At 41.5% G+C, this 21,897-nt stretch overlaps 1 protein-coding gene across 1 annotated transcript in view; it reads left to right on the top strand.

Annotated features, from left to right (window-relative positions):
- Positions 1-21,897, top strand: part of tgfbr1b (transforming growth factor, beta receptor 1 b) — a 70,597-nt gene that overhangs the window by 12,994 nt on the left and 35,706 nt on the right. The window contains exon 2 of the mRNA XM_077224999.1: positions 18,869-19,114. Within this exon, the coding sequence (XP_077081114.1) occupies positions 18,869-19,114 (246 nt within the window). The remainder of the gene's footprint in view (positions 1-18,868; positions 19,115-21,897) is intronic.

The following is a 21,897-nucleotide window of genomic DNA, read 5'->3' as shown; positions in this document are numbered from 1 at the left end:
TGTTTACCAGAGACAGAGGCTCATAAATGCCTTTTCAGACAGATTGCACTTCTGTCTGCTGCCATTAATGGTGCAGAAATGATATGCTGCAGCTTTAAATAAATTGGCTAATTTACTAATGCTTTCTGCTAATTATCGCACCATTTTCAGTTCGGTTTAACACGTTATACCATATTCAAATCCATTCCACAAACAGTCAGCTCTGAAAGTGGTAAAATAAATCTGATATTCCACGTGAACCTGTTTTTCTTGCTGTTTTTGTCATTTAGATCTGGATTATCATGTATGGGCGAGCTGTCAGGTCCTTCCTTACCAATACTCTGATTCTTTATCACTGTGCAGACAAAAGCACGTATAGCATAAGGCTTTTTTGGGGGAGGTGAGGGGCGACGGGCTCCATCTGATCCAAACACACATCTGTCGAGGACAAAGGCTGGCAGTAATGGGCGTAGAGGGTTAACTGACCTATGGAAATGACTTCAGGATCCCTTGTGTGGTGAGAAAGGGTTTCACTCCTCGACTCAGATGAGAAGGGGGAAGGGAATCTCGTGTGCCACATGTGACGTGTGTGTGTGTGTGTGTGTGTGTGTGTGTGTGTGTGAGAGCCAGCGGGCGCAGGGATTGTGGTTGCCAGGGAACGGGGGGTAATTAATTCCACTGCACACGAAGGTGAGCGCGAGTTGAGTTGAGCGAGAGTTGAGCGAGAGTGGCTTTCTTTGATGAAGAGCCACAAGAAGCAAAGCCAGTTCCCCGTCGCTCCTGTTAAATCACTCGAGCAGCTCCGGGATCATGCCTTTGTGCCGCACAGCCACGCTCAGTCCAACATCACTTTACACTATATATGTGTGCACTCCCAAGCATCGACAAAATTCACTTAAACTGCAGTCTTTCTCTTGTAGAAAAACAGCAAAAATATTGATGACTATATTGTCCAATCAGCTCCAATCATGTCCCGATCTCTTATAGTACCTGTAAACCCTGAATCTATCTTACACCACACTAACCAGATGCGCCACGACGCTTGATAAAAGATATCACGCCCACTCCGCCCACACGCTCTTTTGATTAGCTGTGAGTTTTAATTGATTTGGTTACAAGTGTAGTGCGCTTGCAGAAAGACTCCACCCACACTCTCTTCTGATTGGCTGTGAGTTTTAATTGATTTGGTTGTGAGTGCACTTGTAGAGAGACTCCGCCTACATGCTCTTCTGATTGGCTGTGAGTTTTAATTGATTTGGTTACGAGTGCAGTGCACTTGCAGAGATACTCCGCCCACACGCTCTTCTGATTGGCTGTGAGTTTTGATTTGGTTGTGAGTGCGCTTGCAGAAAGACTCCGCCCATGCCCTCTTCTGATTTGCTGTGAGTTTTAATTGATTTGGTTACAAGTGCAGTGCACATGCAGAGTGACTCCGCCCACACACTCTTCTGATTGGCTGTGAGTTTTGATTTGGTTGTGAGTGCACTTGCAGAGAGACTCCGCCCACACACTCTTCTGATTGGCTGAGAGATTTAATTGATTTGGTTACGAGTGCAGTGCGCTTGCAGAGAGACTCCGCCCACACACTCTTCTGATTGGCTGAGAGTTTTGATTGATTTGGTTACGAGTGCAGTGCGCTTGCAGAGAGACTCCGCCCACACACTCTTCTGATTGGCTGAGAGTTTTGATTGATTTGGTTACGAGTGCAGTGCGCTTGCAGAGAGACTCCGCCCACACACTCTTCTGATTGGCTTAGAGTTTTGATTGATTTGATTACGAGTGCAGTGCGCTTGCAGAGAGACTCCCGCCCACACACTCTTCTGATTGGCTGTGAGTTTTGATTGATTTGGTTGTGAGTGCCCTTGCAGAAAGACTCCGCCCACGTCCTCCTCTGATTGGCTGAGAGTTTTGATTGATTTGGTTACGAGTGCAGTGTGCTTGCAGAGAGACTCCGCCCACGCGCTCTTCTGATTGGCCGTGAGTTTTATTGACTGTCGCGTCTCATGTTGTCTGTGTGGACAAACAAATCGTTTATTGCTTGAATCGCACCGCATCATGTCTGGTTAGGACACAGTTTTAGAGTTAATAGCCAAGGATGCTGGTATAGCTTTAAAACATCAACCAACCAGCCTGTACTACGGGCCTGCAACCAATTGGTAGTTAAAAGGGCATTCGGCAACTCTAGCTATTTCTTCGCTGATTTTCAGTTTTGTTGTCGCATGTTTTCTCAGTGAGCGCCCCCTACAGCTGTGAGGCGTATATTTCACAACAATGTCGTAAAAAAAACTCACTTGCGGCCCCTCCTCCCCCTTTCTACCGCTGCTCATGTGCATTTGTTACTATCGGAGCTGGCTAACTTTATCGTGTGGAGGTATGTCTACCGAAGTGGGTAATACGTCATACACATTGAGGGCGGCGTGTGTGTTTATGTCGAATTGCCGTAAAGCAGTTTGTGTTTCTCGCTCGTTCTCGCTTCTCACGAGACTTCCTACTTCCAACTTACCGGGACGTTAATCCTCATGTTGCAAGGTTGGTTTTCCGCCTGGGAACGTTGGGGGGAGCGGGGAAAGCCACCATTCTCACCAGAACAGGTTATTAAATCATCCAAATGATTTCTAAACAGTTTTATTAAGTTGAAATAGTTGCCGAATGCCCCTTTAACAAATTATAAGCTGTATCCGAAATCATCCCCTCATTCACTATACCCTACTTTACTCCAGTAATACACACTGAAGGAGTGAATGAAAACGAGTGAGCGAATCCAAACGCTGAGTGTGCCGAAAGTGCTTTGGATGTTCATTTCATTCAGTGATTGCACTCTCGTTATTGAGGTGCATTATGGGGTTGAATGAGTGCACTTGATAATATCAGCAATTACACACTACTACAAATGACTGTCCCCTCAAACAGTGCACTATATAAAAGAGTTTAGGAGACAGATTTGGACACAGCCGTGGTTCATGGCTGTGATGTAAATAATACCAACTAGCTCTTTAAATTTTTTTTGATAAATGTCCCGAACTTCCTGTCCATCAGATGTGCACGTCAGAATCTGAAGTGTTTTTCCGTTGGGTCTTTAAAGCTGCAAGTAATTTTTTTTTACTAATAAAGGTTATTTTGTTGATACCTAAAGAAAATATGAGTCTAGTAACAGATATGTTTATGATGATGTACACTTATGTTGCCTGTGAATTAACCTGTGATATAATCTTCAATAACTGCTACAATCATGTGAAAACTGGCTTCCAACTGTGCCGCTTCACTCGCTTCTGTCCACCAATCAGAGCAGAGCTGTGCCGTTCACTCCCTTCTGTCCACCAATCAGAGCAGAGCTGTGCCGCTTCACTCGCTTCTGTCCACCAGTCAGAGCAGAGCTGTGCCGTTCACTCCCTTCTGTCCACCAATCAGAGCAGAGCTGTGCCGTTCACTCCCTTCTGTCCACCAATCAGAGCAGAGCTGTGCCGCTTTACTCGCTTCTGTCCACCAATCAGAGCAGAGCTGTGCCGCTTTACTCGCTTCTGTCCTCCAATCAGAGCAGAGCTGTGCCGTTCCCTCGCTTCTGTCCACCAATCAGAGCAGAGCTGTGCCGCTTGACTCGCTTCTGTCCTCCAATCAGAGCAGAGCTGTGCCATTCACTCGCTTCTGTCCACCAATCAGAGCAGAGCTGTCCCGTTCACTCGCTTCTGTCCACCAATCAGAGCAGAGCTGTCCCGTTCACTCGCTTCTGTCCACCAATCAGAGCAGAGCTGTGCCGTTCCCTCGCTTCTGTCCACCAATCAGAGCAGAGCTGTGCCGCTTCACTCGCTTCTGTCCACCAATCAGAGCAGAGCTGTGCCGTTCACTCGCTTCTGTCCACCAATCAGAGCAGAGCTGTGCCGTTCACTCGCTTCTGTCCACCATTCAGAGCAGAGCTGTGCCGCTTCACTCGCTTCTGTCCACCAATCAGAGCAGAGCTGTGCCGTTCACACGCTTCTGTCCACCAATCAGAGCAGAGCTGTCCCGTTCACTCGCTTCTGTCCACCAATCAGAGCAGAGCTGTCCCGTTCACTCGCTTCTGTCCACCAATCAGAGCAGAGCTGTGCCGTTCCCTCGCTTCTGTCCACCAATCAGAGCAGAGCTGTGCCGCTTCACTCGCTTCTGTCCACCAATCAGAGCAGAGCTGTGCCGTTCACTCGCTTCTGTCCACCAATCAGAGCAGAGCTGTGCCGTTCACTCGCTTCTGTCCACCATTCAGAGCAGAGCTGTGCCGCTTCACTCGCTTCTGTCCACCAATCAGAGCAGAGCTGTGCCGTTCACACGCTTCTGTCCACCAATCAGATCGGAGCTGTCCCGTTCACACGCTTCTGTCCACCAATCAGATCGGAGCTGTCCCGTTCACTCGCTTCTGTCCACCAATCAGAGCGGAGCTGTGCCGTTCACTCGCTTCTGTCCACCAATCAGAGCAGAGCTGTGCCGTTCACTCGCTTCTGTCCACCAATCAGAGCAGAGCTGTGCCGTTCACTCGCTTCTGTCCACCAATCAGATCGGAGCTGTCCCGTTCACACGCTTCTGTCCACCAATCAGATCGGAGCTGTCCCGTTCCCTCGCTTCTGTCCACCAATCAGAGCAGAGCTGTGCCGCTTGACTCGCTTCTGTCCTCCAATCAGAGCAGAGCTGTGCCATTCACTCGCTTCTGTCCACCAATCAGAGCAGAGCTGTCCCGTTCACTCGCTTCTGTCCACCAATCAGAGCAGAGCTGTCCCGTTCACTCGCTTCTGTCCACCAATCAGAGCAGAGCTGTGCCGTTCCCTCGCTTCTGTCCACCAATCAGAGCAGAGCTGTGCCGCTTCACTCGCTTCTGTCCACCAATCAGAGCAGAGCTGTGCCGTTCACTCGCTTCTGTCCACCAATCAGAGCAGAGCTGTGCCATTCACTCACTTCTGTCCATCAATCAGAGCAGAGCTGTGCCGTTCACACGCTTCTGTCCACCAATCAGATCGGAGCTGTCCCGTTCACTCGCTTCTGTCCACCAATCAGAGCAGAGCTGTCCCGTTCCCTCGCTTCTGTCCACCAATCAGAGCAGAGCTGTGCCGCTTCACTCGCTTCTGTCCACCAATCAGAGCAGAGCTGTGCCGTTCACTCGCTTCTGTCCACCAATCAGAGCAGAGCTGTCCCGTTCACTCGCTTCTGTCCACCATTCAGAGCAGAGCTGTGCCGCTTCACTCGCTTCTGTCCACCAATCAGAGCAGAGCTGTGCCGTTCACACGCTTCTGTCCACCAATCAGATCGGAGCTGTCCCGTTCACACGCTTCTGTCCACCAATCAGATCGGAGCTGTCCCGTTCACTCGCTTCTGTCCACCAATCAGAGCAGAGCTGTGCCGTTCACTCGCTTCTGTCCACCAATCAGAGCAGAGCTGTGCCGTTCACTCGCTTCTGTCCACCAATCAGAGCAGAGCTGTGCCATTCACTCGCTTCTGTCCACCAATCAGATCGGAGCTGTCCCGTTCACTCCCTTCTGTCCACCAATCAGATCGGAGCTGTCCCGTTCACTCGCTTCTGTCCACCAATAGCTGTTGTTTGGTCCATTTATAAAGAGCATAACATTTTACTAAAAACTTTCAGTTTTATGTTCTTCTTTTGCATGATTAATCAGAGTACCGACATGTGGCGGGAGAAACAAGATATCACGGGCACAAATTATGAATTAATTCTCGCAAATTATAGATTTGTTCTTTTATTGTAGTTAAATCATGGCCAAATCGTACATATTTGTCCTTCGCTTTAATATGGTTAAATCATGGCCACAATTTAACTACAACAAGGGCACAACTTATCCATGATGTAACTAAAATTAGGGAACACATTAATAAAGCATGGCCACAAATTATGAAGTTGTGGACGTATATTCTTAATTTGTGGCCATGAAATCTGTATTTTCTAAATTGCTTTTTGTTCCTTGTTAAACATCCAGTGAAGCTTTTCACATTATGGATGTAAAACGAATGCTTTGATACTGTCGTTCATAAAATCTTTTTGGGAACACTTTACAATAAGGTTCATTTGTTAACATTAACTAACAATGAACAATACGTCTACAGCTTTATTAATCTTAGTAAATATTAATTTCAACAGTTTCTAATACATTATTAAAATCAAAGGTTGTATTTGTTAACATTAGTTAATGCACTGTGAACTAACATGAACAGCTGTATTTATATTAACTAACATTAACAAAGATTAATAAATACTGTAACAAATGTATTGCTGGTTGTTATCAATTAATTAATGGATCAACTAATTAATTAATATTAATTTATACATTAATGTTAACTAATGAACCTTATTTTTAAATCGTTACAGTCTTTTTTCACTTTGATGGAACTTTGGTTGAAATTCTGTCGCTCAAACTTAGTGGAGTGAGATTCGAGGTCGGGAATGTGAACCAATCCACTCTTCCACTTTACCAACTTACATCCAGATGAATTATGTTGGTTGTGAAAACTCGACACACACTTTAATCAACAAGAGAACAAACCACACACACTCTTCATGAAGCCTACTTGGATTACACCAGTGGTTCGCCTTTGCAGCCAAACGCTTATGAGCTTTCGCTCGCAGAAAACACACTGAACCGCACTTGGCTTTTCAATGCCGGATAATTCAATTACTACATTAGAGGTTGAAGCCAAAGGCTCCAAAGATGTGAAATCCAATTGCCATTGATTCACAAAATCGGTAGTCATTGTCTCGAGAGTTTTTTTCTGGCTTGCTTTGTGTTCGGCATTAGATGAATCCGCTTCAGTCCTTTTCATTCCTAAGACCTGAAATACTGAAGACGTTTGAGACCCAGCACGTGCGAGGCCCAGCCGCCCTGTTCCCGGTCATTTCACAATGGCTACGGTGCTCTTAATCAGATCGAGCTGGAAGGAATTAAGTTAATTGAAAGCTTTATGAGAGACTCAGTTACATGCTTTTCCAGAATGGCATAGTAATGTAATGGCCTATTTTATTCTGTAACATAATTAAAGCATTCCTCTTAGACTGTTTCAAGGGACGTGCTTAAATTTAAATCTACTCAAGAAATCTTTTTTTTAATTTTTATTGTTAATTTAAATCTTCTCAACTCAAGGTATTAAATGTCATGTATGAATATTTACTGTCTTGTAGATGGGGAAGAAAAGTTTAAAAACCAGAATCTGAAATTATATTAAAATATCTTTAAAATAATATGAAATAAAATAATATTTTTCGGCAAGTTCTATGCCGTTGTTTTGAGGGAAGTGAGATATGTATGCCAATGCGAAGTGACCCAGTGTTTCTGATATCTGAAAATGTGTGCAATTTACTCATGAAGCCACTTTGAGATCCCCATATCTCTGGGGTCTTAAAAATGAATACACCAAAACTAAAGTTTATTAAGAACCAAAATCTAAAAGGATATTAAGATATCTTTAAAACTTCTTGAGTTACATGCTAGCAACCTTTGGAGGAAACCTCACGTACACTGCTTTTCCCATTGCTGAACTGGCACTGTTGGCATATAGTGATTTAGATTACTAAAGTCTACAGATTTAACTAATAGATCTACCAATCTCTGTGTAAAAATAAAAATAATGATACTGCCATCTTTCTAAAGTAATTTTTCCCCTCTTTAATTTGGTTAAATCTCTGTTGAAAATTGTCATTTTGACCCCCTTCTACAAAATAATTAGTTTTTCAGTAAAAAATCATCCACGACATTTAATATTTTAGCTTTCATCACTATTTAGAGCTGCACGGTTAATCGTTAAAAGATGATCTCGATTCAAACACCAACTAAATGAGCGATTCGTCCCTCTAGTAAACCTGTGACAAGTGCGATCACATCGACCATTCAGATCTGACGCCTTTAATACATATTGTTGTATTGATTACATCGTTACACCAGTAGGTGGCGACAAGTGAAAATGTATGTAAAATGTAAAAATTGTCACAGAATCATTAATTTAAAAGATTTGTTCAGAAATGTAATAAAACAATGAATTATTTATGAGTAAGTCATTGACTTATTCACTCAAACTGATTTTTTCATTCAAATTAATTAAACATTTTAAAAAGACTGCAGCAATTAACATGTTGTCAGAACCTCCAGTAAACTACATGCTATTTTTTTAGATGTCTGTTAAAAAAAAATCATAATTCCCAATTTATCCAGAATCGTGCAACTCTGCCACTATTTATGTTTGTCTTTCTTTAGAAACAAATAATAAAAAAAAACAATAAAAAAATGTATAGCTGGCTTTTCTGAAGTTTGGTTGATTTGACAGAAAATTGTTCTGAATATGTTTACATTTTTGTGCAGCATGCAAAAGAAAAGCTTGCAGAATGTTTTTGTCCACAGAGTGAAAGTCATTTTTGAGAATATCGTTTGTGTTCCGCAGAAGAAAGTCAGTCATACAGGTTTGGATTGACATGAGGCTGAGTAAATGATGACAAAGAGAATAAATGCATAACTATGACCAGAAGCGGCTGTTCTGACTGACAGGGACGTCCGTGACACTAGTAGATGTATTAAAGTCAGCAGGAGTGCCCACAATCTTCATCATCATCATCAGCTGCGATGTGTTCAGACGTAGTCGAGCGTCGGTGTCTCGTCATGTTTTGTTCTCACGCAGACAGAAAGTGAAAGCAACGCTGGAGAAGGAAAGTGCCATGAAGCTACTATACAAAAATAGATTGTGTGAGAAGCAAACGCACTCGTTTAAGGCCTGTGGTGTTGTTCTGTGAGCAAGACATCACCGCTGATAAAGTGATGAATGAACTCGGTGTGTGTGTGTGTGTGTGTGTGTGTATAGGGAAATCTGCCAAACTCAGCTGATACAGCAGCATTGAGGCCAGCTGTTTTATAATGAATAAGTGTGAGTGAATAATGAGTCACTGGTTTGAATCCGTGCGATGAATCGTTCACTGAATCAATCAGCGACTCGCTTAACTGAACTGCAGTCCATTGCTTTCAGTGATGTCACAATCACGCTTTTAGATTAAGCTTATTTCAGTTGTGCACCAATCAGAGCTGAACTGAGATTGAGCTTTTTAAACTCCTAATTCAATTTTAAATCTATTTAAAGTGACGTAGCAAACTATATGCAGAATTGCATGAAAGAACTGCAGGAAATTGCGCTTAGACACTAGATAAAGCCTTGTTTAAAAGTAAAAAAAAAGAAAAAGTTGTAAAAATAGTCAAGTTTGAAGGTTTATCAGCCGAAGAGAACAGATAGGAATATTATGATGTTTAAAAAAATTGCATTTGATAATCCAAATGTACAGTTTTTCTGACATATAGGTCATTAGTTGGTGTTTATTGTAAATATAATTCAGTAATATAAAATTAAGTTCTGTTTGTTTTAGGATTCATTTTCCCATTGGATTTTAGAGATGTATCTACTCTTGAATAATGACCTTAGAAGGTATGAGTGGAGTCCTGTGGCATCATGGGATAGTAATGCTGTGGACCAATCAGAAGTCAGAGCTGAATCTGCAGGATTTTTACAGTGTAATGTGTTTTAGGGTTGGTGGGAGTTCAGCAAACAATCTAAGTGTCATCGCCACGCAGTTATTATAAGAATCAAACGTCTTTGTTTTCCACTTCAGACTGGAGTAATAAACGCACTCATTCAAACCAAAGCGGATCCAGAATCCCCCTGGAGTTTGGCTGTGGGTTTTGTTTTGGTCGAGCGAGTGGTTTTCCGATCTCAGTTTGCTGACCCGTCCCACAATAGTCTTGGCTTTGTGTCGCTGAGCCGCAGATTCATACGTGTTCAGAGCAGCAGGACAAACACTGAGTCAGTGTTTACACACACTTCCCTCTGTCTCCTCCATCACAGCAGTACAGAGATCCTCTCATGATACTCTCATATCCTCTCAGATCCTCTCATGATACTCTCGTATACTCTCAGATCCTCTCATGATGCTCTCATATCCTCTCAGATCCTCTCATGATACTCTCGTATACTCTCAGATCCTCTCAGATCCTCTCAGATATTCTCATATCCTCTCATATCCTCTCAGATCCTCTTAGATATTCTCATATACGCTCATATCCTCTTAGATATTCTCATATACTCTTAGATCCTCTCATGATACTCTCATATACTCTCATATCCTCTAATATCCTCTCAGATCCTCTCATGATACTCTCATGATACTCTCATATCCTCTTAGATATTCTCATATACTCTCATATCCTCTAATATCCTCTCAGATCCTCTCAGATATTCTCATATCCTCTCATATCCTCTCATATCCTCTTAGATATTCTCATATACTCTCAGATCCTCTCATGATACTCTCATATACTCTCAGATCCTCTAATATCCTCTCAGATCCTCTCATGATACTCTCATATACACTCAGATCCTCTCATATCCTCTTAGATATTCTCATATACTCTCAGATATTCTCATATCCTCTCATATCCTCTTAGATATTCTCATATCCTCTCATATCCTCTCATATCCTCTCATATCCTCTTAGATATTCTCATATACTCTCAGATCCTCTCATGATACTCTCATATACTCTCATATACTCTCAGATCCTCTAATATCCTCTCATATCCTCTAATATCCTCTAATATCCTCTCAGATCCTCTCAGATATTCTCATATCCTCTCATATCCTCTCATATCCTCTTAGATATTCTCATATACTCTCAGATCCTCTCATGATACTCTCATATACTCTCAGATCCTCTAATATCCTCTCAGATCCTCTCATGATACTCTCATATACACTCAGATCCTCTCATATCCTCTTAGATATTCTCATATACTCTCAGATATTCTCATATCCTCTCATATCCTCTTAGATATTCTCATATCCTCTCATATCCTCTCATATCCTCTCATATCCTCTCATATCCTCTCATATCCTCTTAGATATTCTCATATACTCTCAGATCCTCTCATGATACTCTCATATCCTCTCATATCCTCTCATATCCTCTCAGATCCTCTCAGATCCTCTCAGATCCTCTCATGATACTCTCAGATCCTCTCATGATACTCTCATATACTCTCAGATCCTCTCATGATACTCCCATATCCTCTTAGATATTCTCATATACTCTCAGATATTCTCATGTCCTCTCATATCCTCTTAGATATTCTCATATACTCGCAGATATTCTCATATCCTCTCATATCCTCTCAGATACTCTCAGATACTCTTATATACTCTCAGATATTCTCTCATATCCTCTCAGATCCTCTCATGATCCTCTCAGATCCTCTCATGATACTCTCATATACTCTCAGATCCTCTCATGATACTCTCATATACTCTCAGATCCTCTCATGTTACTCCCATATACTCTCAGATCCTCTCATGATACTCCCATATACTCTCAGATCCTCTCATGATACTCTCATATACTCTCAGATCCTCTCATGATCCTCTCATATATTCTCATATACTCTCATGATCCTCTCATATACTCTCATATATTCTCATATACTCTCATGATCCTCTCATATACTCTCAGATCCTCTCATATCCTCTCATATCCTCTTAGATATTCTCATATACTCGCAGATATTCTCATATCCTCTCATATCCTCTCAGATACTCTCAGATACTCTTATATACTCTCAGATATTCTCTCATATCCTCTCAGATCCTCTCATGATACTCTCAGATATTCTCATATCCTCTCATATCCTCTCAGATACTCTTATATACTCTCAGATATTCTCTCATATCCTCTCAGATCCTCTCATGATACTCTCAGATCCTCTCATGATACTTTCATATACTCTCAGATCCTCTCATGATACTCTCAGATCCTCTCATGTTACTCCCATATACTCTCAGATCCTCTCATGATCCTCTCATATACTCTCAGATCCTATCATGATCCTCTCATATACTCTCATATACTCTCAGATATTCTCATATACTCTCATGATCCTCTCATATACTCTCAGATATTCTCATATACTCTCATGATCCTCTCATATACTCTCAGGTCCTCTCATGATACTCTCGTATACTCTCATATCCTCTCATATCTTCTTAGATATTCTCATATACTCTCAGATATTCTCATATCCTCTCATATCCTCTTAGATATTCTCATATACTATCAGATCCTCTCATGACACTCTCATATACTCTCATATACTCTCAGATCCTCTAATATCCTCTCAGATCCTCTCAGATCCTCTCAGATATTCTCATATCCTCTCATATCCTCTCATATCCTCTTAGATATTCTCATATACTCTCAGATCCTCTCATGATACTCTCAGATCCTCTAATATCCTCTCAGATCCTCTCATGATACTCTCATATACACTCAGATCCTCTCATATCCTCTTAGATATTCTCATATACTCTCAGATATTCTCATATCCTCTCATATCCTCTCATATCCTCTTAGATACTCTCATATCCTCTCATATCCTCTCATATCCTCTCATATCCTCTTAGATATTCTCATATACTCTCAGATCCTCTCATGATACTCTCATATACTCTCAGATCCTCTAATATCCTCTCATATCCTCTCAGATCCTCTCATATCCTCTCATATCCTCTTAGATATTCTCATATATTCTCATATCCTCTTAGATATTCTCATATACTCTCAGATCCTCTAATATCCTCTCATATCCTCTCAGATCCTCTCATATCCTCTCATATCCTCTTAGATATTCTCATATATTCTCATATCCTCTTAGATATTCTCATATACTCTCAGATATTCTCATATCCTCTCATATCCTCTCATATCCTCTCAGATCCTCTCAGATCCTCTCAGATCCTCTAATGATACTCTCAGATCCTCTCATGATACTCTCATATACTCTCAGATCCTCTCATGATACTCCCATATCCTCTTAGATATTCTCATATACTCTCAGATATTCTCATATCCTGTCATGTCCTCTCATATCCTCTCATATCCTCTTAGATATTCTCATATACTCGCAGATATTCTCATATCCTCTCATATCCTCTCAGATACTCTCAGATACTCTTATATACTCTCAGATATTCTCTCATATCCTCTCAGATCCTCTCATGATACTCTCAGATCCTCTCATGATACTCTCATATACTCTCAGATCCTCTCATGATACTCTCATATACTCTCAGATCCTCTCATGTTACTCCCATATACTCTCAGATCCTCTCATGATACTCCGATATACTCTCAGATCCTCTCATGATACTCTCATATACTCTCAGATCCTCTCATGATCCTCTCATATATTGTCATATACTCTCATGATCCTCTCATATACTCTCAGATATTCTCATATACTCTCATGATCCTCTCATATACTCTCATATCCTCTTAGATATTCTCATATACTCGCAGATATTCTCATATCCTCTCATATCCTCTCAGATACTCTCAGATACTCTTATATTCTCTCATATCCTCTCATATCCTCTCAGATCCTCTCATGATACTCTCAGATCCTCTCATGATACTTTCATATACTCTCAGATCCTCTCATGATACTCTCATTTACTCTCAGATCCTCTCATGATCCTCTCATATACTCTCAGATCCTCTCATGATCCTCTCATATACTCTCAGATATTCTCATATACTCTCATGATCCTCTCATATACTCTCAGATATTCTCATATACTCTCATGATCCTCTCATATACTCTCAGGTCCTCTCATGATACTCTCGTATACTCTCATATACTCTTAGATCCTCTCATGATCCTCTCATATACTCTCAGATATTCTCATATACTCTCATGATCCTCTCATATACTCTCAGATATTCTCATATACTCTCATATTCTATCAGCCACCTGTCACTCAAGTCGCCACGGCCTTAATCATGCAGAACTTTAAGGCTTAATATAATTTAAATGGATGAGTTATAAAAACATTCACCCCCCTCACAGTCGTCATGAAGGGCAAAATTAGCTTTATAGACCAAAAACCCTTTTTGCACCAGACTGTAAACATGTTTTTTTCTGCTGTAACGTTGGATATTTTAACATGGGGGTCTATGGGATTGACTCTTTTGCAGCCTGACTCTAGTGGCCAGTGGATGAACTGCAGATTAAGGTATTACGTGTTGGTTTCAATAGAGAGATCGGAAGGTTAATGCTTGGTCAAAATACATTCACGATTGACCATATTTGCCTTTCTAATCCATGTTGGATTTGGGCAAAATTCAGAAGTGAAGAACTGACTAAGAATCTCATGAAGAAACTCTCCGACCTCAGTAATATGTGTAGTTTATCCTGTTTTCCCTCTCCGTTGTGATTTAGACTGGATAACCTCGTGTCCATGCAAGCCTTCAGTGTATTTCCACTAGACTAAATACCCTGTGTGTGCCGTCAGTGAAGATCTGTTCCAGCACACACTGTCCTCGCTCTGGAAAACACACACACTGAGAATAATGTTGGCAAGCCTTGAGCGATTCAACAAGGCGTCCTTCTCCTGACGTTACACACCTATGGCGTTTTAAATAAACTCATCTCATGAATAAGCCAATGTCTTCGCTGTTTGAATACGCATGAATATTTGTGTGTGTTATGAGCTGTGTTTACCTGTGGTTGTGTTTCTCTCTCCTGCTGAAACAAAGGAGAGCTGTAGTTCTGAGAGACAAAGAGAAATGGAGAACTGGAACCCGTTCGCTCTATCACTCCGCAAAATCCCAATCCAGACAGCAGGGTTATGGCGCTGTCATTAGAGAATTTATTATATTGCTCCATTATAAGCTTTATAGTGCAACTCAGATCTCAGTAGAGCACTGAGGATATCGATCGTCTTGTTTGTCAGATACATTGATAAGAGCTGCTCAGATGATCAAACACTTACAGATACAGACGAGTGTTTCTCTTCGCTTCCTGGACGGAAACTAAAATAAACGCTAAACATCATACTTTACTGTAGTTAGTGCCTGTTACGTTACATGTAGTAATAACAAGACATTATGCATCATTTCAAGCAACTAACCCGAATCAAACCCTAACCGTACAGAAGCACATGCAGTTATTATTACTCCGTACTTAATTACACTGTAACAATGGCATCTTACAATGTAGCGGGAGCTTTTGCCTTCTGTTTTATTTCGTGGTTTTTCATTTTGTTGTTTTGCTTTATTTTTTGTGTGTGTTTTTTGTCGTTTAATTTTTTTACATTTTTTTTTGTGGCTGTTTTGTTGTATTGTGTGGTTTTATTTTATTTTGTGGCTGTTTTGTGGTTGTTTTTGTTTAATTTAATTTGCATCTTTTTATGTTTTTTTGGTTTGTTTAATTTTTTAGTTTTGTTTAACTTTGTAGTCGTTTTTTTTATTTCGTGGTTGTTTTGTTATTTATATTTTATGGTTGTTTTGTTTAATTTTGTTTTTATTTTGTGGTTGTTTTTTGTAATTTTTGTCGTGTTTTATTGTTTTTTTTTTAGTTTTAATGCCTAAAGCTGTTGACTGATTTGATTTTAATTTATTTGACAAGTTTACTAAACTGTACAAAACAGCAAGTGTCCCGTACACACACACACACACACACACACACACTCTACAGTTGAAGATAAAGACACAATAGACTTCATAAAATCCTTTAATGATGCTGGTAATTTGCGATAGAATATATATATATATATTATATACACATATATTACCCCACCAAGCTTTTACATTTACATGGACGAATATTATAATTCCTCCTACTAACAATAGATCTGCTAATAATCAGAAGCAAATACTTAATTTTGTGTGTCATCAAATTAATCTAACAAATTTATTCTGACTGCAGTTTATCGCTTATTTGGGAACAGCTAACATACAATAAAGAGTTTGCATAATCAAAATGCGACTGGCAACATGTGAAACCTAAAGATGCTCATTATAGCTGTTCAGAAAGATGAAAACATTCCCGTACTCATGAAACCCGTCCTGTTTAGTGGGATCATGCGAGGATGGCTCGGTGGGACACACACATGCTCCTAAAGCTCAGTTTGTTCTCGTGTTCTAGATGCCCACGTCACTGACTGTCCGAACACTGTTTTAATGATCCTCTATAACTGTGGACACACAGCTCTGGGTTACTGCAGTTCCCAGAAGGATAATCCCGACTCCCAGCAAACACACCTGACCTTTCCCAACACTGACTTTGCTTTTTGTTTCTGCTTATCAGTCCAGATCTTTGTTCCTCTGTTGATCCGAGAGAAACCCCGGATTATCCCGCACCGACAGCGGCGCATTGTTTGCCTGTTGCCTAGCGACGCTCTGAGCCCGTAACCATGGCGATCTGCAAGAGGGCGTGGCTCCAGTTCTCCGGTTCTCTTCCTTCATCAATACTGGCAATCCATATTTCCCACTTTATCCCGATTGCTTGATCTCAGGCACTAAGAATACTTTATTTAGCAGTCATCCCGTTGGATTTACTGCAACATGAGCAGTTTTTGACTTTTATGAGGATGTTTGAGAACCCTTTCAAGGCTTAATGCACAATAGTCCTGGTATTTGAGACGTATGGATATCTGCAGAAATGAAATGCAGAAATCCAATGCCCACACTATTTTGTTAAAGTGTATTTCTTTTTTTTGTAAAAAGACTGTTTCTATACTAGAGATTATTTATTATTGGACTTTTGATTATTTAAGTGCTACTTTAAAACTGTCCTGAAAGGGAAGTTGTGCTGGTCTTTTCTCCTCTATTGTGTCGTATATCGAGAGAAACGCTTCTGGAACAGGAACAATGTGGGCGGGGCTTGCTTGTGTCTGTGAGGAACTGATTGGATGGTTGTGGTTTGCTATTCGCTGATCTCATGTGAGTGACAGGTTATAGCCCCGCCCACATCATCAGAGAAGAGAAGAGGAACTTATTCTCATTGAGCATTATTAACACAATAATGATGATGTGCACCCATAAATCATTTACAATATACACTGCAGTATTCCATAAAAAATAATTGTCAATTTTGATTTAATAGTGGCTTTAATTAACATGTTGATCACATGCAGTGCTTTAAAATAAAGAGTGCCACTTAAAAATAAAATGCAGAAATTATTTGATCATTGATCAGTATATTAATAAATAGACCACTTTAAACGTAGTTAATGCTTAAATTTTTAAATGTAACTAAAATAAATATATGAACTCATTTTTAAATTGAATTCTAAAAATATCAATTTAAAATACTATACTAGTTATACTTTTGTTTTATTTAACTGTTTTAAATATGAATTACATTTTTTTTGCTATGTATATGGAATTTTCTTGATTAATACGCTGGTAATTTATTCCTTTATTTCATTTTTCAGACAGTTGCCTATAGCTGTCGTCTTGTGTTGTTTTTTGAGTGTTTGCATGAACATTGCTTTTTCAAAATGTAAAATAAAAGAAAAAAATGTAATTCATGTCCACATCCGTGAGAAACGCGTCTCAAAACCTGCCCAGTTATTAACCTTTTTCTTTATATCAACTAAAGCACTCATGCGGATCTGAGCTGAGCTTCGTGTTCACCGCACAACAACACGATGCACAGATGAAGAGCTAACCAGTTTTTCTACTTCAGTTTCACCTTCAAGTCAATGCATTACTTGCAATTTCTTTTTAATTGTTTGTAAAATTTACTGAGTGAAACTTGTTTCTACACCAAATTTGTTTCAGTGTAGAATTATAATTTCCTCCAGCCTCAATCAGGTGTGTGTGTGAATACTGTACTTGTAATAATACTGAAGAGGTGTGTGTGTGTGTGTGTGTGTGTGTGTGTGTGTGTGTGTGTGTGTGTGTGTGTGTGTGTGTGTGTGTGTGTGTGTGTGTGTGTGTGTGTGTGTGTGTGTGTGTGTGTGTGTGTGTGTGTGTGTGTGTGTGTGTGTGTGTGTGTGTGTGTGTGTGTGTGTGTGTGTGTGTGTGTGTGTGTGTGTGTGTGTGTGTGACACTGATGCGTAAACCGGTTCACTGAGTGCATTGATTTTAAACATCTCTTCCTGTGTTTAGAAGCGTAATGCAGTGTGGGAAAAACATGCACATATAAAGAGTCAAGTCATGACGGTCGAGTATTTAATTTCAGTTCATTAAAAACTGTTAACAGTCGAAGCACAGACGATAAAGTACAATTCTACTGAGAAGGGCCTTTAACTTCATTCCTTTGTATTTATATATTATATTATATATGAAAATTTTGGCTGATACCGATAATTCTTTATATTTGAACGCTGATAACCGATATGTTGGCTGATAAATCTCTAAATACAAAATTGTATATAATTTTTGAGAGCCTGAATACAAAAACAAAAGTCTTATCATTAAAATCCATGCCCTCAAGTACACAATAATGATGCAACGCAAAAATGAAGCGATTTAAAACTATGATGTTGAACAGTGCTCATCTGAAGCGTCTCAGCTGAAGGAAATAATACATTATTTATCGGCTTGAATATATCGGCCAAATGTTCTTATTATGCCAATAATGATAACATTAAAAATGAACTAATTAGGCCGATACCGATATGGTGGCCGATATATTGTGTTTCCCTGATAGATATATATATATATATATATATATGTGTGTGTGTGTACTAAGTGATTGTTCAATAAGTGGTGTTATTAAGTGTGATATATGAAAATCTGTAATTTGGTCACATTCAGTTCAAACTTAAAATGATTATTATTTTAGTAAGATTAATAATTATCCTTAAAAAACAGCAAATTAATTGATCCATTTTTTGTTGTTGTTGTGAAAAGCCAAATTTCTGCCAATCAGCTGTTCTGTTTTTATCTCCATTTAAACGCAAGGACACATTTGATGTCTTTGTTTGTGACATTTCACCGTAACCATTGTGTAAAGACTGTTCATCTCATCGTCTTTTGTTTTAAATGGAGGTTTGACTAAATGAAATGTTTTTTCTTCTTAACTCTTCCTGGTGTGTGTGTGTTTGTCCTCAGGTCTGCAGTGCTACTGTCACCGGTGCCCGAATCACACGTGTGTGACGGACGGGCTGTGCTACGTGTCCATCACGCGTCAGGGTAGCGTCACCACTCAGCAGAGCTCGTGTATTAGCGACATAGAGCTAATCCCGCGCGACCGGCCCTTCTTCTGCGCGCCCTCCACCAAAGACGACACCGGCATCTTCCCCATGTGCTGCGACACCGACTGGTGCAACAAGAACCCGGACCTCAGCACTTTCCCAGGTAACACTCGCTCCTCTGCAATAAAACACAGCGTTTACTGCATATTATCACACGGCTGTGTGGAATACTTGATTCTGATTGGTCAATCGCACCATTATTCCCAGATAACAGTCGCTGAGAACAGAAACACAGGCTCATCCGGGTCACTAAAGTCAGCAGCCATCACTGTAAAACATTTTCGAAAAAGAAAGTAATAGGGCTCATGGCAGCAGTGTCCATCGTGATTCCATCCGGCCTGCTGCACATGAGGGCCCTGCAGTGGTGGGTGAAAACCATGGGGTTTTCCCGGAGGGGGAACCCGTTCCACATGATCAGGGTTACGCGCAGATGCCTTCGTTTCCTATCTATGTTGAAGAAACCTTGGTTCCAGTCCCTAGGTCCCGTGTTGGGAGCGTCATGTTGCCAGAAAGCCGTTTCGACAGACGCCTCCCTCACGGGCTGGGGCGCGGTCATCAGAGCTTTACAAGAGGTCTATGGCAGGACCAGCATTCCCCCTGGCACATAAATTGCCTGGAAATGCTGGCGGTCTTCTGAGCTCTGAAGAGCTTCCCTTCAGACCTCAAGGGCCACCACGTTCTTGTGAGACCAGACAATATGTCAGGGGTGTCCTATTTAAATCATAAGGGGGTTGAGGTCGCGCCCTCTATCCAGACTAGCACATCAGATCCTCCTGTGGTCCCAGGGGAGCAGAATCAGGGAGCAGAGGACCTGTCGAGGCAGGGGCTGAGGCCCGGGGAATGGATAATATGCGATAGATTCGGTCCAGTGGAAGTGAATCTGTTCGCGTCTCAAGAGGCAACACCCTGTCCGCTGTGGTTCTCCCTCACACGTCCAGCCCCGCTGGGGTTGGATGCCATGGTGTAGGCATGGCCGAGGCGGCGCCTGTACGCATTTCTGGCCTGTCAGCAGTAGTCGAGACCATACTCAGCTCCAGAGCTCCGTCCACTAGGTAATTGTACGGCCTGAAATTGAATTTTTTCACCTTTTGGTTTAGAGCATGTAGTGTGGACCCAGCTAACTGCCCAGTGGCTTCAGTGCTAGAGTTCCTCGAGTAGCTATTGTAACCCGAGACGTTTTTCACACACATGTAGCTGGCGTGTGTTTTCTCACACATACATTCAGCTGGCGTGTGTGTACTCACACACATACATGCAGCTGGCATGTGCTTTGTCACACACACACATGCAGCTGGCGTGTTTGTTCTCACACACAATCACACATACATGCAGCTGGCGTGTTTGCTCTCACACACATACATGCAGCTGGCGTGTGTTTTCTCACACACATACACATACATGCAGCTGGCGTGTTTTCACACACACACACACACTTGCAGCTAATGATTTTCTGTGCTTGAGGAATGTAGCATGAAGAAATCCTGTTCTGAACTCGACCACAGACTTCCATGTAAACAGAGTAAAGTCCTCGGGAACAGATGCTCGAGTTCACTGCCCCTTCCAGCCGGTCAGGATCAACTTCTGTTGCCTTGATTTTCGGTCCTCTGCCTTCTGTCTCTGTGCACATTTCTGATTTTTTCCCTTTTCTCCTAATTAACTTGTCTTCATGGATGTTATGGATATCCACTTGGGATGAATCACGGAGTGTGTTTGCTGTTTACGGGAGCCTGTGATTTTCCCTGGAATGGGTCTGCCTGAAGTCTAGACAGTCGTCTGTGGGAACGACTTTATTTAAAAATGAAATAAGTGTTACTAGGCTTCAGATAATATGTTAAGCATGCAGAATCGAGCATAACTCATGTTTACTTAAAACCAGACACAGTCTGGCATTACTGTGTGATTTTGATGGAAGAAATACATTACAAAGACTCTGGTGTCTCTTCACTCGATACAGTCAATCAATAATCAAGCACTACTGCAAGAACTTACAAAGCTGAAGAATCATTGTTTTTGTGCAGTATGCACTGTTACTTTCAAAATTGATGATTTGGACTTTAGTTCCATCCACTCATCCATCACTCCATCCACCATCCACTCATCCATCAGTCCATCCATCATCCATCACTCCATCCACCATCCACTCATCCATCAGTCCATCCATCATCCATCACTCCATCCACCATCCACTCATCCATCAGTCCATCCACTCATCCATCACTCCATCCACCATCCACTCATCCATCACTCCATCACTCCATCCACTCATCCATCAGTCCATCCACCATCCACTCATCCATCACTCCATCCACCATCCACTCATCCATCACTCCATCCACCATCCACTCATCCATCAGTCCATCCACTCATCCATCACTCCATCCACTCATCCATCAGTCCATCCACCATCCACTCATCCATCACTCCATCCACCATCCACTCATCCATCAGTCCATCCATCATCCATCACTCCATCCACCATCCACTCATCCATCAGTCCATCCACTCATCCATCACTCCATCCACCATCCACTCATCCATCACTCCATCACCCCATCCACTCATCCATCACTCCATCCACCATCCACTCATCCATCAGTCCATCCACCATCCACTCATCCATCACTCCATCCACCATCCATCACTCCATCCACCATCCACTCATCCATCAGTCCATTCACCATCCACTCATCCATCCCTCCATCCACCATCCACTCATCCATCACTCCATCCACTCATCCATCACTCCATCCACCATCCACTCATCCATCAGTCCATCCACCATCCACTCATCCATCACTCCATCCACCATCCACTCATCCATCACTCCATCCACCATCCATCACTCCATCCACCATCCACTCATCCATCAGTCCATCCACTCATCCA

Source organism: Siphateles boraxobius, unplaced genomic scaffold (genome assembly GCF_051911475.1).
Source record: "Siphateles boraxobius isolate OS27281-9 unplaced genomic scaffold, OSU_SipBor_1 97, whole genome shotgun sequence".
NCBI lineage: Eukaryota > Metazoa > Chordata > Actinopteri > Cypriniformes > Leuciscidae > Siphateles > Siphateles boraxobius.
Note: the sequence above shows the minus strand (reverse complement) of the source record. Positions and strands in the feature narration are given on the sequence as shown.